Source organism: Paramacrobiotus metropolitanus, unplaced genomic scaffold, assembly GCF_019649055.1.
Source record: "Paramacrobiotus metropolitanus isolate TYO unplaced genomic scaffold, Prichtersi_v1.0 Parri_scaffold0000002, whole genome shotgun sequence".
In the NCBI taxonomy this organism is placed as follows: domain Eukaryota; kingdom Metazoa; phylum Tardigrada; class Eutardigrada; order Parachela; family Macrobiotidae; genus Paramacrobiotus; species Paramacrobiotus metropolitanus.
In genome coordinates this window covers 895,011-919,449 of record NW_026570222.1, presented here as the reverse complement: position 1 = coordinate 919,449, position 24,439 = coordinate 895,011, and the positions used below count along the sequence as shown (strand labels likewise).

The window sequence follows — 24,439 nt, the reverse complement described above, 5'->3', positions numbered from 1 at the left end:
ATAATGCTCACGGGGCATGGCATGCTGTTTAATTTTCTCGGAAAAGCGTAGAGAAGTGGCTTTTTGCCATTCGTTTTCCTTACGTTAGGTTTGAGATCATTTTCTAACTGGCGCAAGGCTCGAGTGCACCCCCTTCCTAAATACGTAAGGACGGAGTCTGTTAGTCTGTACTCGTGTAATGTCCCAACGGCCAACTCCCATGGTAATTTCCAAAGGTGCTTTGAAAAATTTCATTATGCACTTGAAAATTGGAATAATAGAGTAAGTAATGTTTGTAGATTTTGAAGGCGTAATAAAACTTGTGTTTTTAGCTTTTAACCACTGTGAAGACAAAAAAGGAACTAACAGTAACTTAGTGAGTGTAAGTATTTCCGTATTTCCTTCGTTTTTTTTTTCGTGAGTCCGTATTTCCTTCGTTTTTTAAAAAAGAAAATACGACATATTTTTCATTTGATACGTAGTGTTGTCGATTTGAGTTTTCGTGACTTATCGTACCTCGGTCGGAATTTCGTAAAATCGTAAAATTTTCGGGTTGAAAAGAACGCAATAAATACGAACAACATTTTTAAAATTCGAATATTGTGGTGGTTTATAATTATTTTCACCACCTCTGAGAGCTGGTATTACGGTGATTTATGACTATGTTTATGATAAAGACAAACATAAGAACTAGAGAGCTGCTCCGTGGGGGCGCTACGCGCACAGTGTTCGCCTCGCGGTCCTCTATTAAAGCACCGTGCTTTAAGATGCACCAGTGGCAGTCATTCACAGTGATATCAGTCCTATACGTAAGTAGTAAGTACTTACTTGCAGCGGCGTAGGATGATAATTATCAGGATTCGCATTTTGTGTTGCTTTTTTTATTTTTTCGTTGTCGACTGTCTGCGTTTTTGGGATGTGATTGCATAGATTGCACTGCCAACAGGTTTCTTCGAGGTTGAGTAAAAGCAGATTTGAATCAGTCCTGTTACTAACTTACTACCGAAGAGGAAAGCACGTTGACGGACGCTTGGGATCAACTTTTGTTACGATTTAGTGAGTTTGATTATTGATCTGGGAAGGGGATTCTGTAATATCACTTCTGACTTCTCAGTCAGAACTTAACAGGAAAGAAAGCGTTATTCCCCGTCTGTAAATTGTTTATACTGAGTCCTTTTTGCTTGAGATATCAGCGGTTGTCACTGAGATTTTGATGGTGGGATTGTGAGCCGTGCTTGGTGGTCGCGGACTGGAAGCCTAACGGTAAGTGATAAGTTAGGTAAAACTAGAAGATGGCAGGCATCCGTTCGACTTGGTAAACGGACAACGTTTTCGACAGTTATCATGACGGCGTTTTTGCCTCCAAATCTTCTTGCTCTCTTTGCGCCTGGGCCACCGATTCCTTACCTGCCCCCTCTGGATAAAGCTTCGGGAGAAAGGAAACGCGCTGGATATCATGGAATAGGGGCATTTCTGAATCAGTTCGAGGTAATTGAAAGACAAACAGGAGTGTCAAACAGTAAAATCTAATTAATGATTGAGAGTCTGTTTCTTTAAGATCCTTTTATTCGTACATTTCTTGTAATGAATTACGTCTGCAGGATCCTAGAGACGCTCCTCCTCCTGCACGCTTGGAAAGCCGAGAAGAACGGCGAGAGCGTAAGGTGAGCCACAATTACCGTATTTCTGTAGTTAAGTTGAAAAAGTGGTCGAAATGGAAGCGCCTTTGGATGTAAACTAATTTATAATATGGTTAATTCTTTTTACGACTGGAAATTGCTGTAAATCGAATTTCAGTAATCGCCATGTCGCAGGAATGGTAAAACCGGATGGCGGCAGTCATTAATGAAGTGTTGGAAAAGTTTGCTGATGAATGCGCTGAATATTTTGCTCATCAGTTAAAATGTTTGCATGAAATATTTTGCTCAACGCTTAAAAAGTTGCCACGAGATCATTAGGCCACTGTTTATTCTCGGGAAATAACGAACTATGAAGTTTTGAGCCGAGTGTAACAGTAATATGGGTGTACCCGAGAAATATTCTTTCCTGTTAACGTTGCATTGTACTCTATGCTTTTTCAGAAGCGAGAGCGACAAGAGATGATGACATACAAACTGGAACAGGAGTTGGCAAAATGTGAAGAAAGCTCTGCAACATTGTGATAATTTCGGTTCTCAAATAAATTTTTTTTCAGGGAATCCATCAAACCTGGAATTCTTGTCCGATCCGTATAAAACCTTATTTGTGGGCAGACTCGTAAGAATCTCGCTTATACGAGAACGTGGAAGTGCAGTGGTTCTGTTTCTTGTGAGAATCGAAGTTTCTGATTTGAATTCTACTTTTCAGAATTACGATACGTCTGAAAGCAAACTGAAGCGGGAGTTCGAGCAGTATGGACCGGTTGTTTCTGTGAGTGGTATAATAAATTACTGATGTCATGTTGAACATCCAGATTATTACTAACCTGGTATTTTCTCAGCGAACATGTTCTTAGTGTCTGCTGATGTAACTGTCAGGAACAACGAGCCGGGCCAGGTGTTTTTATTTTAGCAGATCTATATCTGCTTATACAGAACGTCTTGCGTACAAATGTTTAGCGGTTAGAAAAAATAAGAAAAGCGGATTCAAGTTTGATGAGTTAAATGAGTTAATGCACGGAACACTAGTCTACCTTAAATCTTTTGTTTTGCAGGTTAAAATCGTTACCGATCCAAATTCGGGGAAATCCAAAGGGTATGGTTTTGTGGAATTTGAGAATGAACGAGATATGAATTGTAAGTATATTATTGTTCCATTATTTGTCCTCCTTTTCGCACTGAAGAGGATGACACTTACTATGCAGGAGGAGCAGCCGGCGCATTTTAGGTGGCTAGCATTTTCTTCGATTCAAATCAGAACTTCAGTAATGTAATTGCATTCGAAGTTTCTGGTTTTTGAGGGGTTTCGTTAGATTGTGTGAGTTTTTTTTACTGAAATCGTCGACGCATTTTCCATGCAGGTTTTTGGTTTTGTTAGTTTGCATTTGTTAGCTTTTCCGTCAGGCCTGCACACTGTTGCAGGACCTATACACTATAATAAAAACAGAAAGTGAGACTTTCTGTATAAGAGTGTATACGGCTTGTTTCTTGCACGGTCTATGGGGAAATCTGTAACCAAAATGTTACACCCCTGTGATTGGCACAAGCTAGGGGTGTGGTTTACGGTATGCCAGTTAATACGGGCATAGTGCATAGTCAGCATAGCTGTCGCTAGAATGGTTGGGCTAATAGCCTAATAATTATAGAAGTATTCCATGTGGTTTGTATCCAGTTCCCGTTTATCCCGATTATTTCCCTTTCCCATCCAGGCCTGACGGAGCTATTTCCGTAGGAAATGTCACTTTAGTGTTTTTTTTAGAAAAAGAGTTTTATTTAGAAGTTAGTTTTGTATTTACAATTTTCGGCGATTGAGGATGCAGAGTAACCAAGTCACTTACGATTTATTGTTCATACCTGTCTTTGAACTGCTGGAAGATCATAAGTACTGTTTTTTCCCGAGAAATAAGACAGGTTAACTTAATTTTAATATGGATTGGAGTGACTCGCATTGGTATTTTTAACACGAAATGAGTGCATTGGTGAGATAACATCAGTTACCGTACTGGCTGGAAGGCATCGGCATTCATGACAAAATTGTTTACAATTAGCGAGGTCTTTCTCTTAAGGATTAAAAAAGGAGTGACATGTACTGGCGCGCATTTTAGATTAGGTTTGTGGATATGCAGTGTTGTTGGTCGGAATGTTTCTGACCTTTATCAAGGTTTCCTTATCTGCAACAGTGAAAAAATATAAAGTTTGCAGCTTTCGCTTGAAGTAGTTTTAACTTTTGATTGTGTTGCTTCTTCGTTTTTTATTATATTTCACTGCTGAATTTTAGAAACACGTTAAGTGAATATTGTTTTAACGAAGCGAGGTATGCGCTTCTTGAACACTTACTTTCGAGTGCATCGTGGTTGAAAACGGAGTGACAGCGGACTGACGTAAATGTCGAAGTTTGTAATTTAAAGCTATCCCGGCTGTTAATGCGTAAGTATACGCAGGTAAGCCGGGTAAGTATAGACTGAACATTGAATAATGTGAAACATTTTTGTTTTCATTTCGTGGCTTTTCCACAGCTTAACCAACAGAGAAGATGACAGAATTACTGGCGAAGTGGATGTGCTAATGAGGGGTCGGTTGGGCCCGATATTAGCACAAGTTAATAATATCAAATAAAATTCGTATGTATGATTTCCCCTGCTCGGGCGGGAGTTAAACTTTGGCAAAGATTCAGTTGTTTTCTCTTGCAGCGGCTTATAAGTACGCCGATGGGAAGCGGATAGATGATCGGCGCGTTGTGGTGGATGTCGAGCGTGGGCGCACCGTAAAAGGCTGGAAACCCCGGCGTTTGGGTGGAGGTCGAGGTGGGCGGAAGACTGGGGCTACCGACCCGGATAAGCGACGGGCATCTATGGAGAATGAGCGTCCGGCCGGCGGTGGCCCCATGAGGTCAGATCGTGATCGGGACCGCAATCGAGACCGTGGGGGCCCTTACCAGGGTCCGGGTGATCGGAGTTTCGACAATCGCGGTCCAGGAGGGTACGGCGATCGAGACCGGCACGGAGATCGTGGAGGTCCAATGAGAGATGACAGGGGCGGGCATCGCGACAGGTGCGACGTGTAAAGACATTTTTTCGGCTAAGCTAGACGATTTGATTGAAGAAATAATGTTATAAAGTTGGGCTTGTTCGTACTGGATTTGAGTGATATTATGACTGCCTGCCTTAGCTGCGGTTTTTGGAACACATAGCTGAACAAGATAATTAGATGTACATTTGTGGTATTGAAGAATGCTGTTGCTTGTTTGCAGGGGCGAGGATCGATTCAGAGATAGGGATGATCGCAATGGTTACCGCGACAGAGATCGTAATGGATCGCGATATGGCGGTGGCGGTGGTGGAGACGATCGTGACAGGAACCGCCGACGGTATTAATTGTTGCACTTCCCGTTTCGTTATTACAAATAAAATATAAGGACTCCTAATATAATAAGAACTTCTAATGGTTGCATTTGCGTTTGTATGAATGCAGTCGCTGTAGTTTCTTGAAGTTCAAAGTGACCGTGCAGTTAGATGGAACGCAGTTTGTCGTGACGGACTTCTTTTGATCGTTGTTTTCCAAACACATTGCTATTGCCTATTGTTAATCGAAGTGTATACATCGATACAATACTGTACTTGAATTTCATATCACACTGCTATTCGCACCTGTTGTTTTGGTACATAAATTGTGGGTTCGATTTTTTCGGTGCTTAACATTGGCATGGTCCATTTGGCGCATCACTCATTTGTTCACGGTGCTGTGCGCTGCACTTGGCAGTTAATGTAAATTGCAAATTGGTTAGCGCCGTCGTAGCAGACCTAGACCAAACTACCTTAACGTGGTGTTTTCACCTCGAATACTTGAACGCTCACCTGAAAATAATTCGCATATTATGAATATTTGTAGCTGGTGGTCTGACCTATATTCTGAGGATGTTGACTAACCGCGTCCGTGTAGGAGGTGCGAGAGCACCACTTTAACCGCTGTATTGCGCAACCGAAATTGGCTGCTAATATACATCGCAAAAAATCGCCGGTGAAAAGGCGACTCATTTAACAATTGTAAGATGTGGTATACTACACACGCTGCATTATAGTGTTGCGACTTGATGACATGTTGTTTGCTTTCTCTTAAGACGTTTTTCCGATGTACTCATATTAGTTAGGGTATCAACTGTTACAAGAGCGCGAACGTTATGCTTGTCGATTGCAGTATAGTTGTATAATCTCCTACGTTAAATAAACACCGCACACGTGTTTCACGTTTTGTACGCGGGGTTTTTTCCTAATCTAAAGTGTACATTTTGACACGGCCGTAGTCGCACCCGCCAACGAAAATCAACCAAGATTTAACGAAATTAGTGTGGTCTTTGGAATGTAAAAATCACAATAAAAAGAAAAACATGTCTGCATGCCGATTACGTACAGTAACCACTACTAAGCGCCATAAAATAATACAACAAAAAATATGATTCCCCATCCCGCAAAACAACTGAAACTGAAAACCTGGAAAAAAGGACATCCTTCTTTATATATGTGTATCGTTTTTCGTTCGAGATCGGGTTTCATAGTGACGCTTCAACCGCAACGAAGGCAGCTAACTAGTTTCCACGCTGGCTGTCTTTTAGATAATTTCCCGGAAAAGGCACAAGGAAAAGATCATCCCAAAAATCTACAAGAAAAAAAACCGACTGTATTTTATCTCCATACCAAATGCACCTGCGCAAGTTGGTATTGTACTTAATTCTGTGTTTTCACGAAAGAAGCATAAAATCCTTTGTCTTCTCGTGAGAAGAGCGCAGTACTTCGAAATATTCTAGTACGTAGTTTTTATACTTACCAGCGAGCAGGCAATAGCAATTCCAATGCCTCCTAATATAACCGCATGTTCTTGTACGCCGTGTTTCGCTTCTTGCAGACAGGGCTGTCAAAAAGCAAAAACATTATTATTGTATTATGAGTTACTCGCACAAGCAAAAACAGCAGAGTCCAAATTGCGCAGCTGTAATGCACCCTATCAACGATTTATTGCTGACAGAATGCAATAACCGCGTGTTATAAAAGCTCTCTTCAAACAGTCAAATTCTTAAAGGCGTACTATTATGAGAAGACAATTTCAAAGTGATTTTCGATCGATAACACGGATTACAAATTGTGTCAAGTGCGCTGTTTTTTTTAGAAAAGCTTTAACAACGTTATCGCGGCAAGCGAGCTTCAAACTGGAGCACTTTTGTTTTCTCTTTAGGCGATTTAATAATTTGCATACGCTTTGCTTTGAGCGCAACCGAATTTGTTTTGATTTTTAACTGAACTGTCACTGTACCAACAAATTTGCCCACCATACTCGAGTACTAATGGACTTTTTTTGTTCACTTAAACAAAATCGGGAATATTTTGGAAATAACTTGAAAGTGTGAACTGACGTCAGAATATTAAAATACTTTGTGAAAGTCTACAAATATAATTTCACTGGAAAACAAGGGCGTTACGATAAGTACATACATCTAAATCAATTTCCAGCGTCCTTAGTATAGCAAGTTAGCGACTAACCGCTCGACTACACAGTGCGCATCCCGTTTTAATAACCAGATTTATCTTACTTGCACATTGACAAAAGCCGGATTGGGCCAATCTTTCCGTCTGTAAGAGCGTGACTGGCATTCCGTAAGGTTCACATACACTGCCGATCCCTTTACAAAGGAATCATTCGTCAGCCGGCAGCAGGTTTCCGGCACGAGCGGTCTGGGAGTTGGTTGTTTTTCATACCATCGACTGTGTATCCAATTGGTTAGATTGTATTCAGCGTCCACCGCGCAGCATTCTAACTGTAAAACAACAAACCGCTCAACTACGAGTTCTTTTCTAAGACTAATTTAATATTCATAGAATTTTGAAATGCTTGGCAAAATACGGAGATATAAAAGTGATCGGAGCAATAATTTTCAAAACCAAAACTGCATAAAGTTTAGAAAGTGAATGCCAACTGCACCATGATGGAATCAATGCCGCCGCCTTCAAGTCGTGAAATAAATTGACAAATAAAACCATCTACCGTAAATTTTATGCGTCGCGTGGTCGATCGCTGCCGAATTTGGTTTCGTAAACGAAATATATCCACTGGCTATGACCATGTTATGCAGTTTTTTTTGCAAACAGTGTTATAAAATAAATCCGGCTCTCAATGCTTGCATGCATGAAACGTACATTATGGCTGAACTGACTTAACTCAAATATTACCGGTAACACACCCACAATACGACAAATTTTCAATGCGAGTAGCACAGGCGTTTACTCTTAATTCATACCTCACCAGCAACGAGACAGTTGCAATTATAAACCATCAAATTACACAACTGTCGATGCAAATAATTATTAATCCGACGTATCCCAAAAAGATTTCAGCTAAATCGAGCTTTAGTTATTCATCGTCTCAAACCGTCCGGAAACTACTCATAGCAGAATTGCATCACAGCGACACATAATCAACCTTCTACTTGCTTAACTACTGTTAACGTACAATGCCTTAACTTTTTAAAACGAGACGCAAATTCCCAGACTTACCGTTTGCTGCATCGTATTCCAGGCATCATCGATGACCTTCACGTAACCGTAATCACGAATCATAGAATCGTGCATCTGCTGGCGCATCGATTCCTCCACCTGATCCCGAAAGACATATCCAAGAATACCCCCCAATAAAAGAATTATAAAAATGCAAAATAGGATAACGAAGTACTGCAAAAATAGAAACAAAGCTATTTCATATCAGCTTATTGTCAGTTTAAAAACAGTGGAGAAGCGAAAATAAAACAGACGCACTTACCGTCATCAGCATGCATCGCACGCCCCTTATGGCGCCCAAACAACCGAAAAACGCTACAACAATCACACCGCATCCAGTGCCTATCAGTATCCATGCGGCACTCATGTACAGATTAGTCCCAAGGAGACTTTCCAGAGACAATTTGTCAATAACTGTCCATATCCCAGCAGCGATCACAGTTAAGCCTCCGATCTGTAATTCAAAGCATTCGTTAACACACTTTACAATATTGTGCTGTCTTGCTTATCTATCACTATCAGCAGGTACATGACATATAAATTTCACATCGAAGCGTACATATATATAATACTGTATTTCACTGTCTTGGTTCTTCTTGACGGTAGTCGACATAAAAATAAAGAGATGATATAGCGGCACAACAATCAAACTGTAATACCACAGACGACTTAATTCGCTATTAAAAGCAAAGCAGTCGTGGCCGAAAGGCAGGTATCGGTAATTCTGACATTGGTCCTGCGAATTTATTGCGGAAAGCGAAAGTATAGTATTCATGAAATTCCATTAATTTTATCATAGTGAAAGCTAAAAGTTATACGTACGAAATTGATAATGAGAGTGTACAACTGTGGTTGTTAATTCAGTGTGAAACATAAAACAAATTCATGAAACCAGCATTGTAAATTGTACAGGACGTACATACACTCCATTGAATTAGCTTGAAATAACAGTGCAACCTGGTTTTTAAAATCTTTAGACGTTAAATTAACGAAATCTGTACAAACAACAAGCGTACTGTACATGCACATAATGCTACATATTAATATAAATATTTGTACACTTAATATCAACTAATTCCAACGTAAAAAAATACTGAACACTTATGTACTGCGCACATAACTACTGTATACCACCGAATTATCGCACGAGAAGTATAACTTACCATTATGAAAATATTAAGGCAGCATAGGATGTATTTCATGCATCGTTCCCATCCCAGGGTCATCTTCCCTCGGGATGATGGTCCGATCCGAAAATGTCGCATGGACAGCAATTGCCGCATTGTGAAGGAATTGGAGAGCAGTTTCTGATGTACAAACAGTCACGTCAAGTAGCTGTCATCTTTCGGCAACGATAAAAGACATATTAGATTGGCGTCGCTCTTTTTACCAGATATGCATATGCATGACACGGCGGGAAAAGTTGAAAATTAAAAGTAGTGCAGCGCTCCAGCAGTACTTCATTCGGAGAATGTTGTCTTTTAGTAATGCACTAACGCGCCAAAGTTGGCTGCAGCGCCGTCAACGAACATAAGAGGCGATTACTTAATAAATTTGCTGTTGAGCTGGCTATCTTCTGATTCTTCCAATACGGAAATGCATGATACGGCGAAAGTAGATATGTATGTACGACGGCGTTATAATCGTCATTTAGCGTCACATAAAGACAAAAAAGCAGAAGCATCGAAACCCGGGCATTTGCAGGGATCGATAAAAGCAGTGAAATGGCAAAGACACATTAGAATAAGTTTGTTGATCTTTATGTACACATCGGTGATCAAAGAAAACTGGCAGTTGACTCAACAATGCGCTGTGTGATGCAAACAGTCAAACATAAAAAGAATAATGCATTCACGCGGTTATGATAACTCGGTAATTATATTACACAGGAAAAACAAAGCAACTACCAATATTACAGAACTTGACTTGACCAGCCTACACAGCACAGCGTAGCAGACGCAGTGCGTACTGAAGCGAATCAAGCGACTGTGCAAAACGCATATGCATATTTTACTGATTTTAATTATCGTTACGCGTTTCGACATTAATGCTGCAAAAACAATTCCTCACCGGACTTCGCGTTGTAACTTTATATAATGTCGTTAAGATGTGGCAGTAAGCAGTATTACAGCAACTGTCGCATTGGCCATTGCATTGGTAGGTTCGGTAGAAGCGATTCCTCAGCTGTGCGTACGGGATTCCCCGTTTTCGGCGCAACGAGAAACTGACTGGTGAACACAGTCGTTAATCGTACTTATTCGTACATATTGAGAAATAATACTATTCAAGATTATTTTTAACAACGACTTTGTTCAAAATGCTAAAATAACCGCATCAGGCAAAAAAATTGATTGAAAAGTACCAGAGAGCTGCAACATTCCATAAAACATCAGATTTTGCATTTGATGACTGGGAGGATAGCTCACAGTCAGGATACCATTCCGCTTTCTGCAGTAACGTGCTATGGAATACTGTAGTATAGCCATTTAGCCAGTGGTCGTTTCGGTTTTGACTTGTACCAATAGGTGGTGGTGCAGTTACGTGTGTGCTGTATAGCGTACTGTTTCAACCATTCAAATAAGTAAGTACTGTACATACTGATTTTGACCTTACATTTATGGGAAGTGTTGTTAAATAAACAGAATAATGTGGTAAATGCCATAACGATTATATCTATATTCAAACAGCAAAATGTACGACACAAGCAGCAAATTATATAAATAATTTACATGTAACAAACAAAGTAATGTAGTAAAACGTAATAAATATCACACTGTAACCCACTGCAGACTGATGACCATGAAAAATGCTCGGCTGATAGCCTGATACCCTGACCGAGTACTAATAGAAAATCAATTCGCTGAATTTTAATAAAAAAGTCTTTCATTGCAGTTTCGGGAACAACATTACTGAAATGTGTATATGTTTCTTGTGTTGTGAAATAATAACGAAACTATTTAACTCCACGTTGAAAGAAGTTGCACTGTTTCTGAAACGTTACTTCACAATGTTCTCCATATCCAAGGTGTACGAGAATCCCAAAATGTCGCAGGATAAACTTGTGAACGAGTGTCCACGAGCGCAGAAATTGAAGTTGTGTAATCGGCACCGTAAACAGATAAGCAGAAGTTCCAAAAAATGATTGTGAGGAGCAGGTGCTTAATTGTTGTTCTTGTATCACGGGTGTTTTACGACGTTTTTTCCATCATTTTGGTTGTTTTGAACAGTGACGATAGCGTTTGTTAAACCACAGTGAAGAGTCTAAAGACATACTCGTAGTGATGGTGTAATACTAATTTGTACCGATAGTGATATCCTGATAGTGTAATAACTTGAAATGAATTATTAATATAAAGGATTGCTATTGTTGATGTTGTAAAATTCCTGCTAATTACTAGTTTTTAGGTAAGTAATAAATACACAAATAAGTAGTATGTCTGTGGTTGGAACTTGGTAAAAATGTCTAGTAACCGGGCACAAATAAAGCATTATCGCAAGTGCTGCATGCCTTGCTATGCCTTCACTGCACTGTTTATACTGGTAAGAAAAATGTATGCTAATTCGCTAACCACAATGCCACAAAATTCGCTAACCACAATTCGCAAATTTACAACTTAGGTAGCGCGCACCGCATAGTAAATAATGTTACTTATTGTTAATTTTTACCCTGGCAGTCGCTGGGAGTAGTAGTCGTCCGAACTGGTATCGTTTGATTCTTTGTTGTTATTATTTATTATGTAAGAGCTTGTCATCTGCTGTCGGTACCTTCGTAATCGTCAGGGAATTATTGGTATGTCTGCATTCTGCGCTGTGTTCCCGTATAGGTTTGTCACAAACGAGACATATTTTTAATGATTATGTCTATGAGTCATTTGCTCATTTTGCGGCAATTGTTGTTCGCGCTGCCGGTAGTTCACCATCGTCTTTTTTCTAGCTATGTACGGCAGTGGAGCATGTTAAAACAAGTACCTTGCATAGATACCTACGTAGTACACACGTACTTCATGTAAGAATCTACCTACAAATTCGGAACGCTAAACAAAACCACCTAACCTACTTTGGCGCCCATGTTGTTCTGACTGTGATTAATATTGAACGTTTGCACTTCAGAACAATTGATGCTCTAACTATAGTCACCATGTTATGCAGTGGTGCCCTTGTCCGGGTGCAGTATCATCTATAACTAACAACAACTTTGTGCTACAGGAAAAGTATCAACATCGAAATTTGATGAAGTGATGTAAATTCTTTTCCCCGTTCTTCGATTTTTACCTTAAAGTTTACATGTAGACATGAGGTGATTAAATTATTTGCACCGTAAAGATGCATTTTGCACAGAATCTTTCATTCGGAGCTGGTGATTACTATATGCATGTATAAGCAGTTGTGTGACAACGCCTCCTGGAGATTGTTATCTGCACAAAAACTGCTGCAATGATTGTGATAATGTTTTACACTTTGATCTCTTTGTTTGCAGTATTTTCATCAACAGGTAAGAAATATGACTAGAGTGGTATATCTTCGCTGATTCCGCAGTTTTCAGCCTTCAACTCAGAAACAACGAAATCTGTTTCGATAATTCAAAATTGAGTAATTAAAGTTCTGCTAATATCCGCCTTTTGACCTTAAGTCTACAAATAAGACCTACTCACAGATGAATTTTATTAGATTTCAGAATATCATTTAGCATAGTATAGTTTTTACTGTAATAAGCTAACAGCGGCAAACCGAACGTACTTTGTTTTGTCGGCAGTACCTTATTCTTAATAATTTAATATCCAGAATACATAAAATTCTGACAGTACAGTACATATTATACTTTTTTAAGGTAAGACTAAGGGGCACATGACTGCGTTGTTTAGAAAAATGACGAATCATGACTGTCCTAGCTGTCACCGGAAAACTGCTTGTTCATTAACTAGGGCAGTACATCGGCGTTGGTATGCATTTTTACCGAAGTTGGAAGAAAATCTTTAACGCAAAGTTTCTTCGTTAAAAGTCTAGTTGAAAGTTGAAACTACGTATATATCGGCAAATCTCTTTAAACATTTCTGAAGAAAATTAGCAAACCTTTGGCGGAAGCTTAATTTATTTTCATATTAATTAATTTTCTTGTAAATTTCAGTGGCCGTTACCAAACACTGTTACGTTTGTAAATCACGTGGAGACCAAGGCGATTGTAAGGATCCGTACGACACGGAAGCGGGGAAAATTAATAATGTGGAGCCTTGCTTCACTGGATGGTGCATGAAAACTCTGGATTCCGACACAGAACGTGAGAATGTTAACGTTTGAGTTTTTGAGTCTTTGACGCTCATGATAAAATAATTTTTTGTACTTAATTTCAAGTATGTGTAACAAGTTTACACATTTGTGCATCGTTCTCGTATACGTACTCATTTTGTTACTGCATATGTAGTTTTTCCGGCAACTGAGCGCGCGTGTATGTCCAGCCCGCCCAGCGATCTTGTTCCGCGCTGTGCTGCGGCAACTACAGCATTACCCGGATTTCCACCGAAAAAGATATATGTCTGCTATTGTTCGGGAGACTTGTGCAACAAATCTGGGATAACGGCTTCTTCGCCGGCCTTGTGGGCCATAGCGACTCTTGTGGTCGTTCTATTTAGATAATCGGGTCACTGTGTTACTATACTTCTCCGCTGATGGATTCCAGTACGTCACTAATTAATAATCGATGCAGTTCAGTTCGAATTCTTTTCGATGTTATGGAACTACTCACCATATCCTATTCGTACAATAATTTCGCTTCTTAAAAATCAGGAAAAGTACCTTTCGCTACCGCGGGCTAAATTTTTCATTTGTTCGTGCCGCTATGACAGTATATTTTTTTATTTGCTGTGATAATCGAAGTGTAATCCTTATTCATCAACGATCCCTGTTTTCTAAATAAAATGGACTGCGTTTTTGCTGCAGATAATTGTTCCGCGAACTTCAGTAAATTCCAGACCTGTTCTACAGACAGTTCAGCTAATATTCTTGCACTATGTTTTTCGTAAGGAAGCAAATAGTTTGTGACGAAAAGGAATATTGAAAGTTTCCACGACAGTGAGCGGATATGGATGTGTATTCGTAGTTTCGGTATATTCGTTTTTATTGTTAACTAAAATCAAACACTTCGTAATAATAAAAGCCGATTCCACTAGCCTTCGATGACTTTTACGCTACATTACAAAATAACATAGAAAACAAACAACAAAATAGAAGTCAGTCAACAAAAGGCGTTACTACATGACAAATAAACACCAATTATTAAATACGTAACTTTCCACGACTAAAGATCAACTGGACATTTCCAAAGCCAGTCCCACGATTAATTAATTCGGTAACCATCACAGACGAAACCCATTCCCAGTTAGCTGTACCTTGGCTTCTACGAATACGTATCCATCGGAGCACTGGCAGCTACACGGCGATTTTTCTTACTGTTCGGACTTAGCTCCTTATCCACATCATCCGGATTGCGCTTCTTACTGTTTCCTAACGCCTGCTGCAGTAATGCCGTAAAAGCATCAAACTCCAGAGAGGCTTTAGTGGAGTCTTCCTGTTCCTGCGGTTCAGCCGGGGACACTACACTGGGAGCAGGAGCGGCAACAGTTTTACTGCGATCCATCTCATCCGAAGTCAGGACCGGAATGATCTTAGACAGTCGCGGATCGCGATTCAGCTCGTCGGTAGACCGGTAGGCGCTCACCCGGAAATACACTTCCTTCATGTTGGGCTTACAGGTTTCGATAGGCTCCAACCGGTACAAGGGCGGATCGGTGTTTTTGGCCAGTGACCCTTCCAGCTCCGGTACCACGGGAACTGCTTCCTTTTCCGTCTTTTTCCCTAATTCTTTCTCAGCCAGCAGTTTTTGGATAACGGCTTCGATGGCCGGCGTATTTAGAACAGACCCCAAAGCGGACGGGACGTGCATGTCCTGTGGTGGGGAAGCAATCTCCGAAGCGGTGCTGCGCTGTAAACGAGGATCTCCCGTTGTAGCCATACCGGGCAAAAGCCCAGTGGAAGGAACCGACGGCACGGCCGAACCATAAGGAGGAACATACTGAGAATGCACAGGCATCTGGCCAGGATAACCGCCCGGATAGGCGGTGTCGTGAGTAGTGCCAGGAGTCGGTGCAGGGTACGAATACGAAGGAACTGTATAAGGAGGTGCCGTCGACGGTGCAGGAGGATTGTACACCGCCGGAGGGCGCCCGTAGCCGGGCTGCAGCGGTGTCGGTGGGTAGGAATTTGCCTGCACCACCGGCACCGGCGTATGAGGATGTGGAGGGGATTTCAAACGCGGATCAACAGGAGAGGGCTGTGCATAGTTCCAGTTGGGATCTTCGTACTCGTTGTACTGCCCAGTGGGCGGCGCCAGCAGACCCCCTTGGAGGGCAGTTTGCGAGTACGGCGGATACACCTCCACGGGTGCCGGTGGCATCAGCAGCGGTTCTCGTGCGGGAGGAGGCAAGGGTAACAGAGTTTTGCCACGGTTCGTGAACTCTTCGCGGCCGTCAAACGGCGCCGGTCGCTCGTGATTCACCGGCGGGTCAACAGGTGGATAGAACGGAGCATGTGCAGGTTGACCGTATGGAGCGTTGGCTGGCGGAAACTGCTCTGGTTGGCTACGCGGATAGTTTTGAGCGGGAAAAGGTGCACGAGCTGGTGGATGGCTGGAAAGCGGGCGACTCCAGCGCGATTCTTTTGGCTGCAACAATATTCAAAAATATACCTCAAGACGGTGCAAGTAAACGAAAAACCCCAAAAACGATCAATTCACAAAGGCAAAAGAAGATTACGCAAATGGAATCGTACCGCTTCCTGAAGACGTTTCAGAGAATTTGCGAGAACCTGATCGTTCCCTTCGTCCTCATCATCGCTCTCATTCCAGTGTGTTTTCACCACGGAAGATTCCGGCTTTGGAAAATCTGTGAGCAAATTATCGTAAACGAAAACAATCTCTTGAAAAAAAATGCAAAAACACTAACTTTCTTCATGTTGACCCTCGCCTTTTGGCTCAAACATCTCATCCTCCTGGTTGCCACCGGTACCGGCATCGTAGCTTCCTTCTGCTTCCGACACCTGTCGTGCAACCCCATGCTGAGCACGCTGCTGCAGTCGCAGGAATAATTCACGTTGACGCTTCGGCAGCGATTTGCTCGCATCCGCAGTACCGTGTTGGTGAGAGCTGCCTTCATGCGGAGATTCTCCTGCACAAAAAATTAATCTGTGTCTCCAACGAAGGGTGCATAGTATGAGAAGTTTAAAATCAGATAATCACATACCTTGACCAAAGCCTTCAAGTTCGTTTTCCCCATTCTCCAGTCGGGCTGACGACGTTTCTGGCTTATTTTCAACTTCTTCGCCGTACTGCCGCTCTTCCGGGTACCGGTTGCGGTCTTCCCCATACAATGTTTCACGAAAAAATTCCGGACTAAAAATTAAATAAAAATGATCGCAGTTTAATAACCGTCTTATGCGATAGTATTCGACACACTGATTTTACCGGCGCCGGGTGTTGTTGTTCCAGTTAGGACTCTCGTTCTCAGCACTGGGTCCAAGGAGATCGCGCGACAAGTTTTCAAGGAATGAATTGGCCAGTTTCGCCGGGCTATCAGTCACGTGGTGGTGACCTTCCGGACCTTCTTTCAAGGCGTCATTTCGGTGCCCTCGTGAATAAGAATCCCTGTTCTCTTTTTCCAGCAGTCTGTCGAGGGCCGTTTTCTGCTCCGTCGACAGCGTATCATGCGAGAACTTGCACGCATCCCCGGAATAGCACCGCTGACCCGTGTGAAAGAATTTACACGGGAATTCACTGTGCATGTAGACACAGTTGACGCCCTTCTGGCAGTAACCACCCATGTAGAATTTACAGGCTTCCAGCTTTTTTGTCTGCGGAATGTTATGACTAAACGGACACTGATCGCCATATTTGCACCGGCCCTCGACGAAGAATTTGCAAGGAATTTTCTTCTCTTTGGGCGGTCGAAATTCTTCTTTGCGCCGTTTAAAAGGAGGACGCGAAGAAGAGGAGCTAGGTGCATTTGGACGAGGGTCACGAGATCCGCGATGACGCCGCGCGTCCTATAGAATAAAAATTGCAAAAACCGGGGAAACGCATCATTCAGACGACTCTGCCACAATTAAGAGCAACCAGCATCGAGTCAAAACAAAACTCTATTAATTTGACAGTTACAGAGCAAACGGTTCTGTTAAATAACACAGACATACCGGGGAGTGGCCACCGGAGTCACCGTGACCGGAATCGGAATCCCCACTGTGACTGTGGCGCCGGCCACGATGGGAATTCAGCTGCTTGTATTCGTTCAGTTCATCCTCGAATGAGGGATTCTCTTTGCTTTTCCGTTTCACTTTCGCGTCGTTTCGTTTATCGGAATCTTTTTCCTTGGAAAATTCTCGCGATCGCGTTGGTGGTTTCTTGGACTCACCGCGTTTACCACTCTACACAAGCCAATCACATTGCGATTATCCAGTATTAAATGGCAGAGCAATTGCTACGCCTATGAAATCCAGCACAAAAAATTCCCGACGCCAAAAATTACTGTACTAATAAAGAATCGCAATTTCCGCTATGGTCTGTCTGTAAAACCTACTCGTTTAATGGGAACATGAACTGCCGTTAACCAAAATCACACGGAAATGATTTTCACCTTGGATCCGCCGTCGGGTTTTCTCGCATCCGAAGAATCATTTTTATGCTTTCGGCTTGCCTCTTTCGATTTTCCGCCACGGCCACCACCTGTTTTGTGGATATGTTAATCTTTACTTGGAGTTGTTAGTATTTTACTTAATACTTGTAAAACACGTGTTTCACGCATCGTGGACATTTTCAAATTTCAAACTATATCACCAGAAGGTAGTACTGGCAACTGTCATATAGGTCACTATTGTAAATACAGTAAATGCAGACATCGTAGTCTCAGAGGTGGGTGAAAAAAAACTGCTACTCTGGTGTATAAACGAGCAAATCTGTCAATTTAAACCAGCTTTCTTCACATAACTCGTACGCGTCAAAGTGATTCTGCGATCTCTAGTTCTTCATCGTATTGAGGCTAATGAGGGAAGCGTGCGCTGATTACTAGTAACAGCCACGAGGACGAACCTGTTGAACTTTTCACGGCTTTTCGATTCTCATCCTTTTTTATCTGCTCTTTTTGACCACCGGTTTCATCTCCAGACTCGTCTTCAAGTTCACCTTCTTCCAGGTCAATTTTGTCCTCTCCTGTGTCTGCACTTTCCATGTTTTCACAGGACGTTTAAATGGCTCCGCATACAAAACTGCAAAATTGGATTAGTCAATCAAAAGCAGCCTTCATTCCATTCAAAAAAATCAGATTTTCTCTCGCATAAATCTACTGTGAAAGTTTAAAATGACAAAGAGTGTGTGACTGCCACTTCGAGGCTCGAAGCTATGTAGTTTCCAAATATTCATCATCAATGGAGAAAATATAGCACCGTAGTGACCGTACCCGGAAGAAGCAGTCTTACGATTAAGAGTTTTACACTAGTGCAAAACTGCAACACCAGCTTCCACAATAAGGTTAATCCGGATGTTGCCAGAATTCTCGACAAAACTGTATCATTACAATGTCATTTATTATTTAATGAAATAAAATATTGGTTTTAAAATATTGGCATAACAATAGTTTTCGATTTCAATCTTTAGCTTAATTATTTTTAACGCCTTATCGACGCTTATCTCAGATGAGTCAGATCATTCAACTTCATACTTTGTAAAACGGATAATTCATTTTAGAGGGATTTCTCATGTTGTTCTTCCAAAAGAGCATTCCCAAGTCCAGTTTCGCCTTTGACGCGATACCGTTTACTTTACTACAGTTAATCAAGATTCAAGGACATAAAAAACTACTTCGAAGCACTGTAAATATTCGGAATTTCTCGAAAAAGATCGATTAATGACAATGCCGTCCTTCCTACCCCAACAAGTATTTATATTTAAGACGGATTACGAAATTTCATGATGCTATCATTCTCAATATTATATCGTTCGTGGTTATCAGTCAGTCGGTTTCACTGCTACATTGTTCAATGCCGAATTTGCCGATGGCCTACGGGCGTCTCAAGGTCACCAATCTCGTGAAGCGCCGGGTGGTTTTCTAACAATACCGCAGCGCAAGATGTTCCCAATAATTTTAACGTCAGTAATAATATTCTACCTACAATTACATTTCATTACCATTAAACTAGGATTACGCCATTATCATAATTTTTACATAAAATACCTGCAGGCTGCAGACACTAAAAATATTAGGCAAGCAGGGCGATCGCGTAGTACAGTACTATGTACTAAGAAAATTCACAAATACTGCATCTGATTTTTTTCTAACAAAACCCGGACAAGATTTTTTGGTGTTTCAACTCGATGTAACTACCCGCACAGAATTTCAAACACTTATTAGGCATGTACTGTACTTTCTACAGCATAATAGAGCTAAAGTTATAAGTAGTCATGAATGGCTTGTTATCGATTAGACGATTACGCCAGTACGCTATGCCAGCCTAATTAATATCCCACTGTTTCAACGAAATTCAAGACAGTACCGGAAGTTGAGCTAAAAACGAACGCAATCAAATTCCCGACCGTTCGATAAAATGCTTTATGAACGAGAAATCCGAAAACAATTGCCAATACTATAAGCACATCGCTTGTCAACTGCATGTACTGTATACTTTCAAAATATAGTATTATTACTGTACATTTTAAATTAATCGACTGTAAGTTAACACCCTGATTAATTATAATGACACAAGGATCCTGATTCGGATTACAGATGAGTCAATTTCGCTGAAACTTTTAGCCGAATCGAATATGCTGAAACAATAAATTATACTAATACCCAATTTATAATTGAACACCCAAAGGTACTGTATTACCGTATAAAATATCGGAATACCATAATTTAATATTGTTATATAACAAAATCTCCGTAAACTGGGCTACTGCAGTGAATTAACTGGAATTTTTCTTCTAAAATTCAAAGTAAGTACAGCGTACGTTGAAGATAGGATGGTTATAATATCAACGCAACAATAGTAGTACAAACTATTAATTTTACTAAATCGCACATGACGACTCATGCGGTGCATTAAAATAAAAATTTTAGTATTTACGGAAAACAGCAATAAAAAGTGTACTATTTTCCCAGTGCTGAGTGCTCGATGTTCACTACTGAACATTTATTTGGAATTTAACCGATATATCGCTTACTAATATTACATTATTTTGTCCTACCCTTTAAAATTTCCTGCCTTAAAGCGCTGTATTGCGATTTTTCGCCTACGCAAGAGCAAGCAGTCTGACAAGTCAATCGGCTCGCTCTGTCGTGGCCTATTTAAGCACGTCGATCAATATCCAGTCGGTATTTGCTTTGAAACGGAACTTAAGTGGAAAGGGCGGTGTGCTCAGCTACGCGATCGCTGCTGCAAAGCACTGAAAATTCAATATGGCGTCGCGGTACCCGATGAGATGGATTATGAAAAGATGCGCCCACACTCCTCTCCCAAAATCCGTAATTAGTCTCCTCGTCCGTGAAATAAACATTAACCGGTATAAAATTTTTAACACCCTACAACACTTACTTACGCTATTGGAATCTGGATGCTTTTAAAGAGCATTAACAACCCTTAGGTGTACATTTTGCTGCTGCATGGCGTAAATTCACGATTCATTGTCGCAGAGGCTCTCACCGCATTAATTCGTGTGCGTTTTGGCCAGCTTAGGTCTTTACGTACAACATGGTAGATTACCTTTTTTCAAGATGAGTTAACACAGGAACAACACCCAAAGGTCACCATTAATTTTGTTCAGCAATGTTTTTCGAGTACTACAGTTTATCCTCACATGATATTCAGTCCAATGTTCATGCAACGGAAAATTTTTTCGCTTATTGCAACAAGACTGATTTGGCTGAGCATCCAACTTGCGAACTATGCTGCAGCGTGCTCACTGCTTCAGATCAAAGTACGGCAGAAATAAGAAGGCGGAGCTTGAATTGTTGTGCTATGGTATTGGCCAGTTTTGTGCAGTCCGGCCTATAATGCATTGGTGACGTCATTTGACCTACCGACGAATTCCGTAAGTAATGGACGGTCAACTTGGTCGTGTTCGGTGGCTCCACTCACGTACGTACGTACTTATGGCCGCTGTAGACCTCGTGTGAACTGCGAGAGGCGGCAGTTCCGTTAGCGCTGTGCTCTTTTCAGTTGTGAGTTGTATAATAATTTTACTTTGCCTGTTTACTTTCTAGTTTCTACTGTAAACGAAAAGTAAAGCGAGAAGTTGAAAACTCAAAGTCAAAAGTCAAAAGATCTGACAAATTTTGAATTTTTGAGTTGCCCGTCTTACAGTTTTTGCCTTAGTTCTGTTACAAGTGTTGTAACTTGCATGCAATGAACGAATAAATACGAAATCTTCGTGTAAATATTAGAAAACGGTGTACCGTGTGCTTCGCGAAAACGCGGATTGTCGAGGAAACGGAAATCCTGAACGAAAGATGTTGCACCCCAGTGGAAAGCTTTTGCTGCGAAACAGTATTTTGAATGCTGACGCATTCAATAAGTCGAACGAAGAGCAACAAATGTGGCAGCAACAAACCACCAGCGAACATCTGTCGGACCGCTGTTCGGAGCGCTCTCCGCCTTCTCATCCTTCGATTCAACATTCCAAATCCAGAAACGACAAACCAAAAAGTATCCATGAACAGATCCTTGTGAGAAAAAAGAGGCTTCCAGATTCCAGTAACTCGAATTTCGCCTCTTCATCTTTAGACGAAGTTCTTCGTCCTCAAAGCGATGACAGGTTTTGGTTGCGTAAACTTGCTGAATGCAAAGAGGCTGATCCAGAAAAGTAAGTTTACTCATTGTCAGCTAGAGTGACTTATATTTTAATGTATCTTTATTACTTTTTGTTGTATCTATTCTTTTTATAGTAGAAGGTTCATTTGACATACTGTTCGTAGCGATATTTTGCAGTCGTCAAAGTTCGCATACGTGATGAAACACAAAAACATTAAATCATCATCAGAACGCTTTAATTACATGGTAATACAGATAGTAACTGATAGTTTGATACGAATCCTACATTGATGCATTTTATAGTAAGTTTTAGTAACATGTTACAAGTTCCAATGATTTAGTGGGATTTAGCATGTGTTGGATTTAAAACCTGTTGGTGAGTTCAGCAACTTCAGCTACAAGAACATATACGGTTGGAATTTCAGATGGCACCACGATGGTTTCAGGCAGTTGTATCCGGAAGAACTGGAGCCGCAGGGCAGTCGCCTCTCTGTTTCTGTGGCATCGCATAAGCATCGTTTACATGAAGATCCGAGGGATGGTTCTCACCGAAAGACAAAAAAGTAAAGACTGATGTTCGTATCAGTACGGTACTCCGTACTTGCATTAGAATTACTTACCCAAAGTAAAAGTGACCGCAGATGATTGCCATGCTAGTACTGTATTCAGTGTACAGTATTGTGCTCAGCCGGCTCATGAGTCATGACCATAAAATTGAAAACTGTTAACGTTCAGAATTCGTTATTAATGAATTCTAACGTTAACAGTTGTTAATTTCTGCTGTACCATAAAGAAAATTAATGCGATTAATGAGGAAAGTCGCAGGCAGCAGGCAAAAAAAGAATAACAGTGTGGAAGCATAAACTGGAATAACTTGTATATGATGTTACATCAAGGGAAAGAAGTGGCAAAGTGTAAGAAGTTTGCTAATACCCAGTGCGAAATTTTTTGTTACATTTTTTGCAGGCGCCATCGCTCTGCAGGCGAGACTTCCCGTGACCGAAAATCCCAAAAGCGAAGCAAGAAAAGTAAAAAGAGAAAGAAATCAAAAAAGGAAGAAGGTTGAACCAGCCTTAAAATACATAAAAGGAGTTAAAGGAGGTTGAACTTCGCTGTGATACTAATGTGATAATGGCATCATAATGCAGCAGGCTTTTTATGGGTATTCTTTTTTTTGTTACTTCTCAGCATTAATGTTATTTGCTGCAAGTGTTTCCAGAATTTTATGTAATTGTACAGAATGTGGGGTACGTTGTAATTTCTGAGATGAATCTCACGTTTTACGCACGGCATTGGATCTTGAAATGTGATTTCATTAATTTTGTAAACTGATCGATTATACGAGCACATAAAATCAGCAGAAGTTAATAATCTGAACTTTCAGTGAAGCCTTATTTGAAGAAACGCACCCCTAATAAAACTCCCGCATAATTTTCATTAAAAACGATCCTTCACAGTTGAGAAATGCAAGGGATTCTTCGAGATCACGTTGTTCTAGTCGTTTGCCATTTGATTCCACGATCACATCTCCAGTGCGAATTTTGGCATGCCAAGCTGTGGAATTCTCCTGGACTGCCAAAACCTGCAAGCCGGCTTCGCTCTGGCGGACATGCAGTCCCAGTGTAGCATCGCCGGTGTCCGGAATCAAGATGCGGAGCTCTTTGGCGCAGTATGCGTTCGACCACACCACGAACGATACAACTGATCGTCCCATGGCGATGGGAAGTTTGTTATCGATCATTTCACCCCACACCGGAAATTCCCATCTTTTCCGTCTGGATTTAGTTTGCTTTGGAATCATGCCGACCATTTTCATTTCCAAATCTAACTGTAGTGATATTTTTACGTAATCGACGAAAATTCGGTGTGTCGCTTTGTTGACGCGCATTCCGTTGACGCGACAGATCTGCATTCCGGGGCGCACTCCTGCACGCCAAGCTCTGGACTTCCGGTCAACGTTAGATATCACTAAGGGACAGTTTTGATCTCTGCCGCCACATACTCGAAAGCCGAATTCGTCGTTCAGCGTTTTTCGGTTCACTATTCGCCTTAATACACGATCCAAATCGTACATTGGCAGCGTTTGACTGAACTCAATCTGATCCGCAATCCGAACTAATTTTCGGCAGACATCAAACAACTCCAGATGAAACGGGTCTGTAACTAGTTCGGTCAGCCGTCGAGCAAACATTGCGGCTGTAATAAACCCGATTGAATACTGTCGTATGACCTTCCGAAGGTAGGTACGCGTGGACAGTTGCGGGTAGAGTTTGTACACGGCTAAATCGAATTCGATATCGTAATCCGTGTTAGTATTTGGCAGACTGGAATCGATGGGCAGAGTCTTTTCCATTTTTTCATAAACCAGGGACAATAACAGATTTATTAATATCTCGTATCATACGTGATATTAATAAAATCACTTCACTGTCTACTGTG

General features: G+C 41.1%; 5 protein-coding genes across 14 annotated transcripts; 2 read left to right on the top strand and 3 right to left on the bottom strand.

Annotated features, from left to right (window-relative positions):
• Positions 1-751: 751 nt before the first annotated feature.
• On the top strand, positions 752-5,318 carry LOC129583826 (U1 small nuclear ribonucleoprotein 70 kDa-like). 3 transcript variants are annotated; one of them, XM_055475827.1, is made up of 10 exons: positions 752-1,035; positions 1,173-1,242; positions 1,319-1,467; positions 1,581-1,643; positions 2,061-2,115; positions 2,174-2,235; positions 2,326-2,388; positions 2,672-2,753; positions 4,307-4,667; positions 4,867-5,318. In XM_055475827.1, exons 3-10 carry the CDS (start codon positions 1,324-1,326, stop codon positions 4,988-4,990), a joined length of 954 nt encoding a protein of 317 aa, XP_055331802.1. In that variant the 5' UTR covers positions 752-1,035; positions 1,173-1,242; positions 1,319-1,323; the 3' UTR covers positions 4,991-5,318. The 3 variants fall into 3 exon arrangements, with proteins under 3 accessions (XP_055331802.1, XP_055331794.1, XP_055331785.1); XM_055475819.1 differs by having other exon boundaries at positions 1,166-1,242; XM_055475810.1 differs by having other exon boundaries at positions 753-1,242; positions 4,867-5,317.
• A 545-nt stretch (positions 5,319-5,863) lies between these two features.
• LOC129586864 (CD151 antigen-like) lies at positions 5,864-10,557 on the bottom strand. Of its 4 annotated transcripts, none has more exons than XM_055480342.1 (7): positions 10,229-10,557; positions 9,322-9,465; positions 8,421-8,612; positions 8,159-8,332; positions 7,198-7,422; positions 6,438-6,521; positions 5,864-6,269 (listed from the first exon to the last, which is right to left on the bottom strand). In XM_055480342.1, exons 2-7 carry the CDS (start codon positions 9,439-9,441, stop codon positions 6,222-6,224), a joined length of 843 nt encoding a protein of 280 aa, XP_055336317.1. In that variant the 5' UTR covers positions 9,442-9,465; positions 10,229-10,557; the 3' UTR covers positions 5,864-6,221. The 4 variants fall into 4 exon arrangements, with proteins under 4 accessions (XP_055336317.1, XP_055336326.1, XP_055336308.1 ...); XM_055480351.1 differs by lacking the exon at positions 10,229-10,557 and adding an exon at positions 9,549-10,020; XM_055480333.1 differs by lacking the exon at positions 10,229-10,557 and having other exon boundaries at positions 9,322-10,020.
• A 3,698-nt stretch (positions 10,558-14,255) lies between these two features.
• On the bottom strand, positions 14,256-21,112 carry LOC129583000 (uncharacterized). Of its 4 annotated transcripts, none has more exons than XM_055474656.1 (9): positions 20,954-21,112; positions 18,288-18,463; positions 17,836-17,924; positions 17,396-17,626; positions 16,671-17,248; positions 16,450-16,598; positions 16,153-16,374; positions 15,980-16,092; positions 14,256-15,872 (listed from the first exon to the last, which is right to left on the bottom strand). In XM_055474656.1, the coding sequence occupies exons 2-9, from the start codon at positions 18,424-18,426 to the stop codon at positions 14,550-14,552; spliced, it is 2,844 nt and encodes a 947-aa protein (XP_055330631.1). In that variant the 5' UTR covers positions 18,427-18,463; positions 20,954-21,112; the 3' UTR covers positions 14,256-14,549. The 4 variants fall into 4 exon arrangements, with proteins under 4 accessions (XP_055330631.1, XP_055330646.1, XP_055330656.1 ...); XM_055474671.1 differs by lacking the exon at positions 20,954-21,112 and adding an exon at positions 20,790-20,929; XM_055474681.1 differs by lacking the exon at positions 20,954-21,112 and adding an exon at positions 20,786-20,923.
• A 253-nt stretch (positions 21,113-21,365) lies between these two features.
• LOC129583024 (uncharacterized protein NKAPD1-like) lies at positions 21,366-23,408 on the top strand. 2 transcript variants are annotated; one of them, XM_055474725.1, is made up of 3 exons: positions 21,366-22,052; positions 22,447-22,563; positions 22,967-23,408. In XM_055474725.1, exons 1-3 carry the CDS (start codon positions 21,700-21,702, stop codon positions 23,064-23,066), a joined length of 570 nt encoding a protein of 189 aa, XP_055330700.1. In that variant the 5' UTR covers positions 21,366-21,699; the 3' UTR covers positions 23,067-23,408. The 2 variants fall into 2 exon arrangements, with proteins under 2 accessions (XP_055330700.1, XP_055330692.1); XM_055474717.1 differs by having other exon boundaries at positions 21,402-22,052; positions 22,426-22,563; positions 22,967-23,406.
• On the bottom strand, positions 23,291-24,432 carry LOC129583019 (harmonin-like). The gene has a single exon (XM_055474705.1). It carries the CDS (start codon positions 24,351-24,353, stop codon positions 23,412-23,414), a length of 942 nt encoding a protein of 313 aa, XP_055330680.1. The 5' UTR covers positions 24,354-24,432; the 3' UTR covers positions 23,291-23,411.
• Positions 24,433-24,439: the final 7 nt, after the last annotated feature.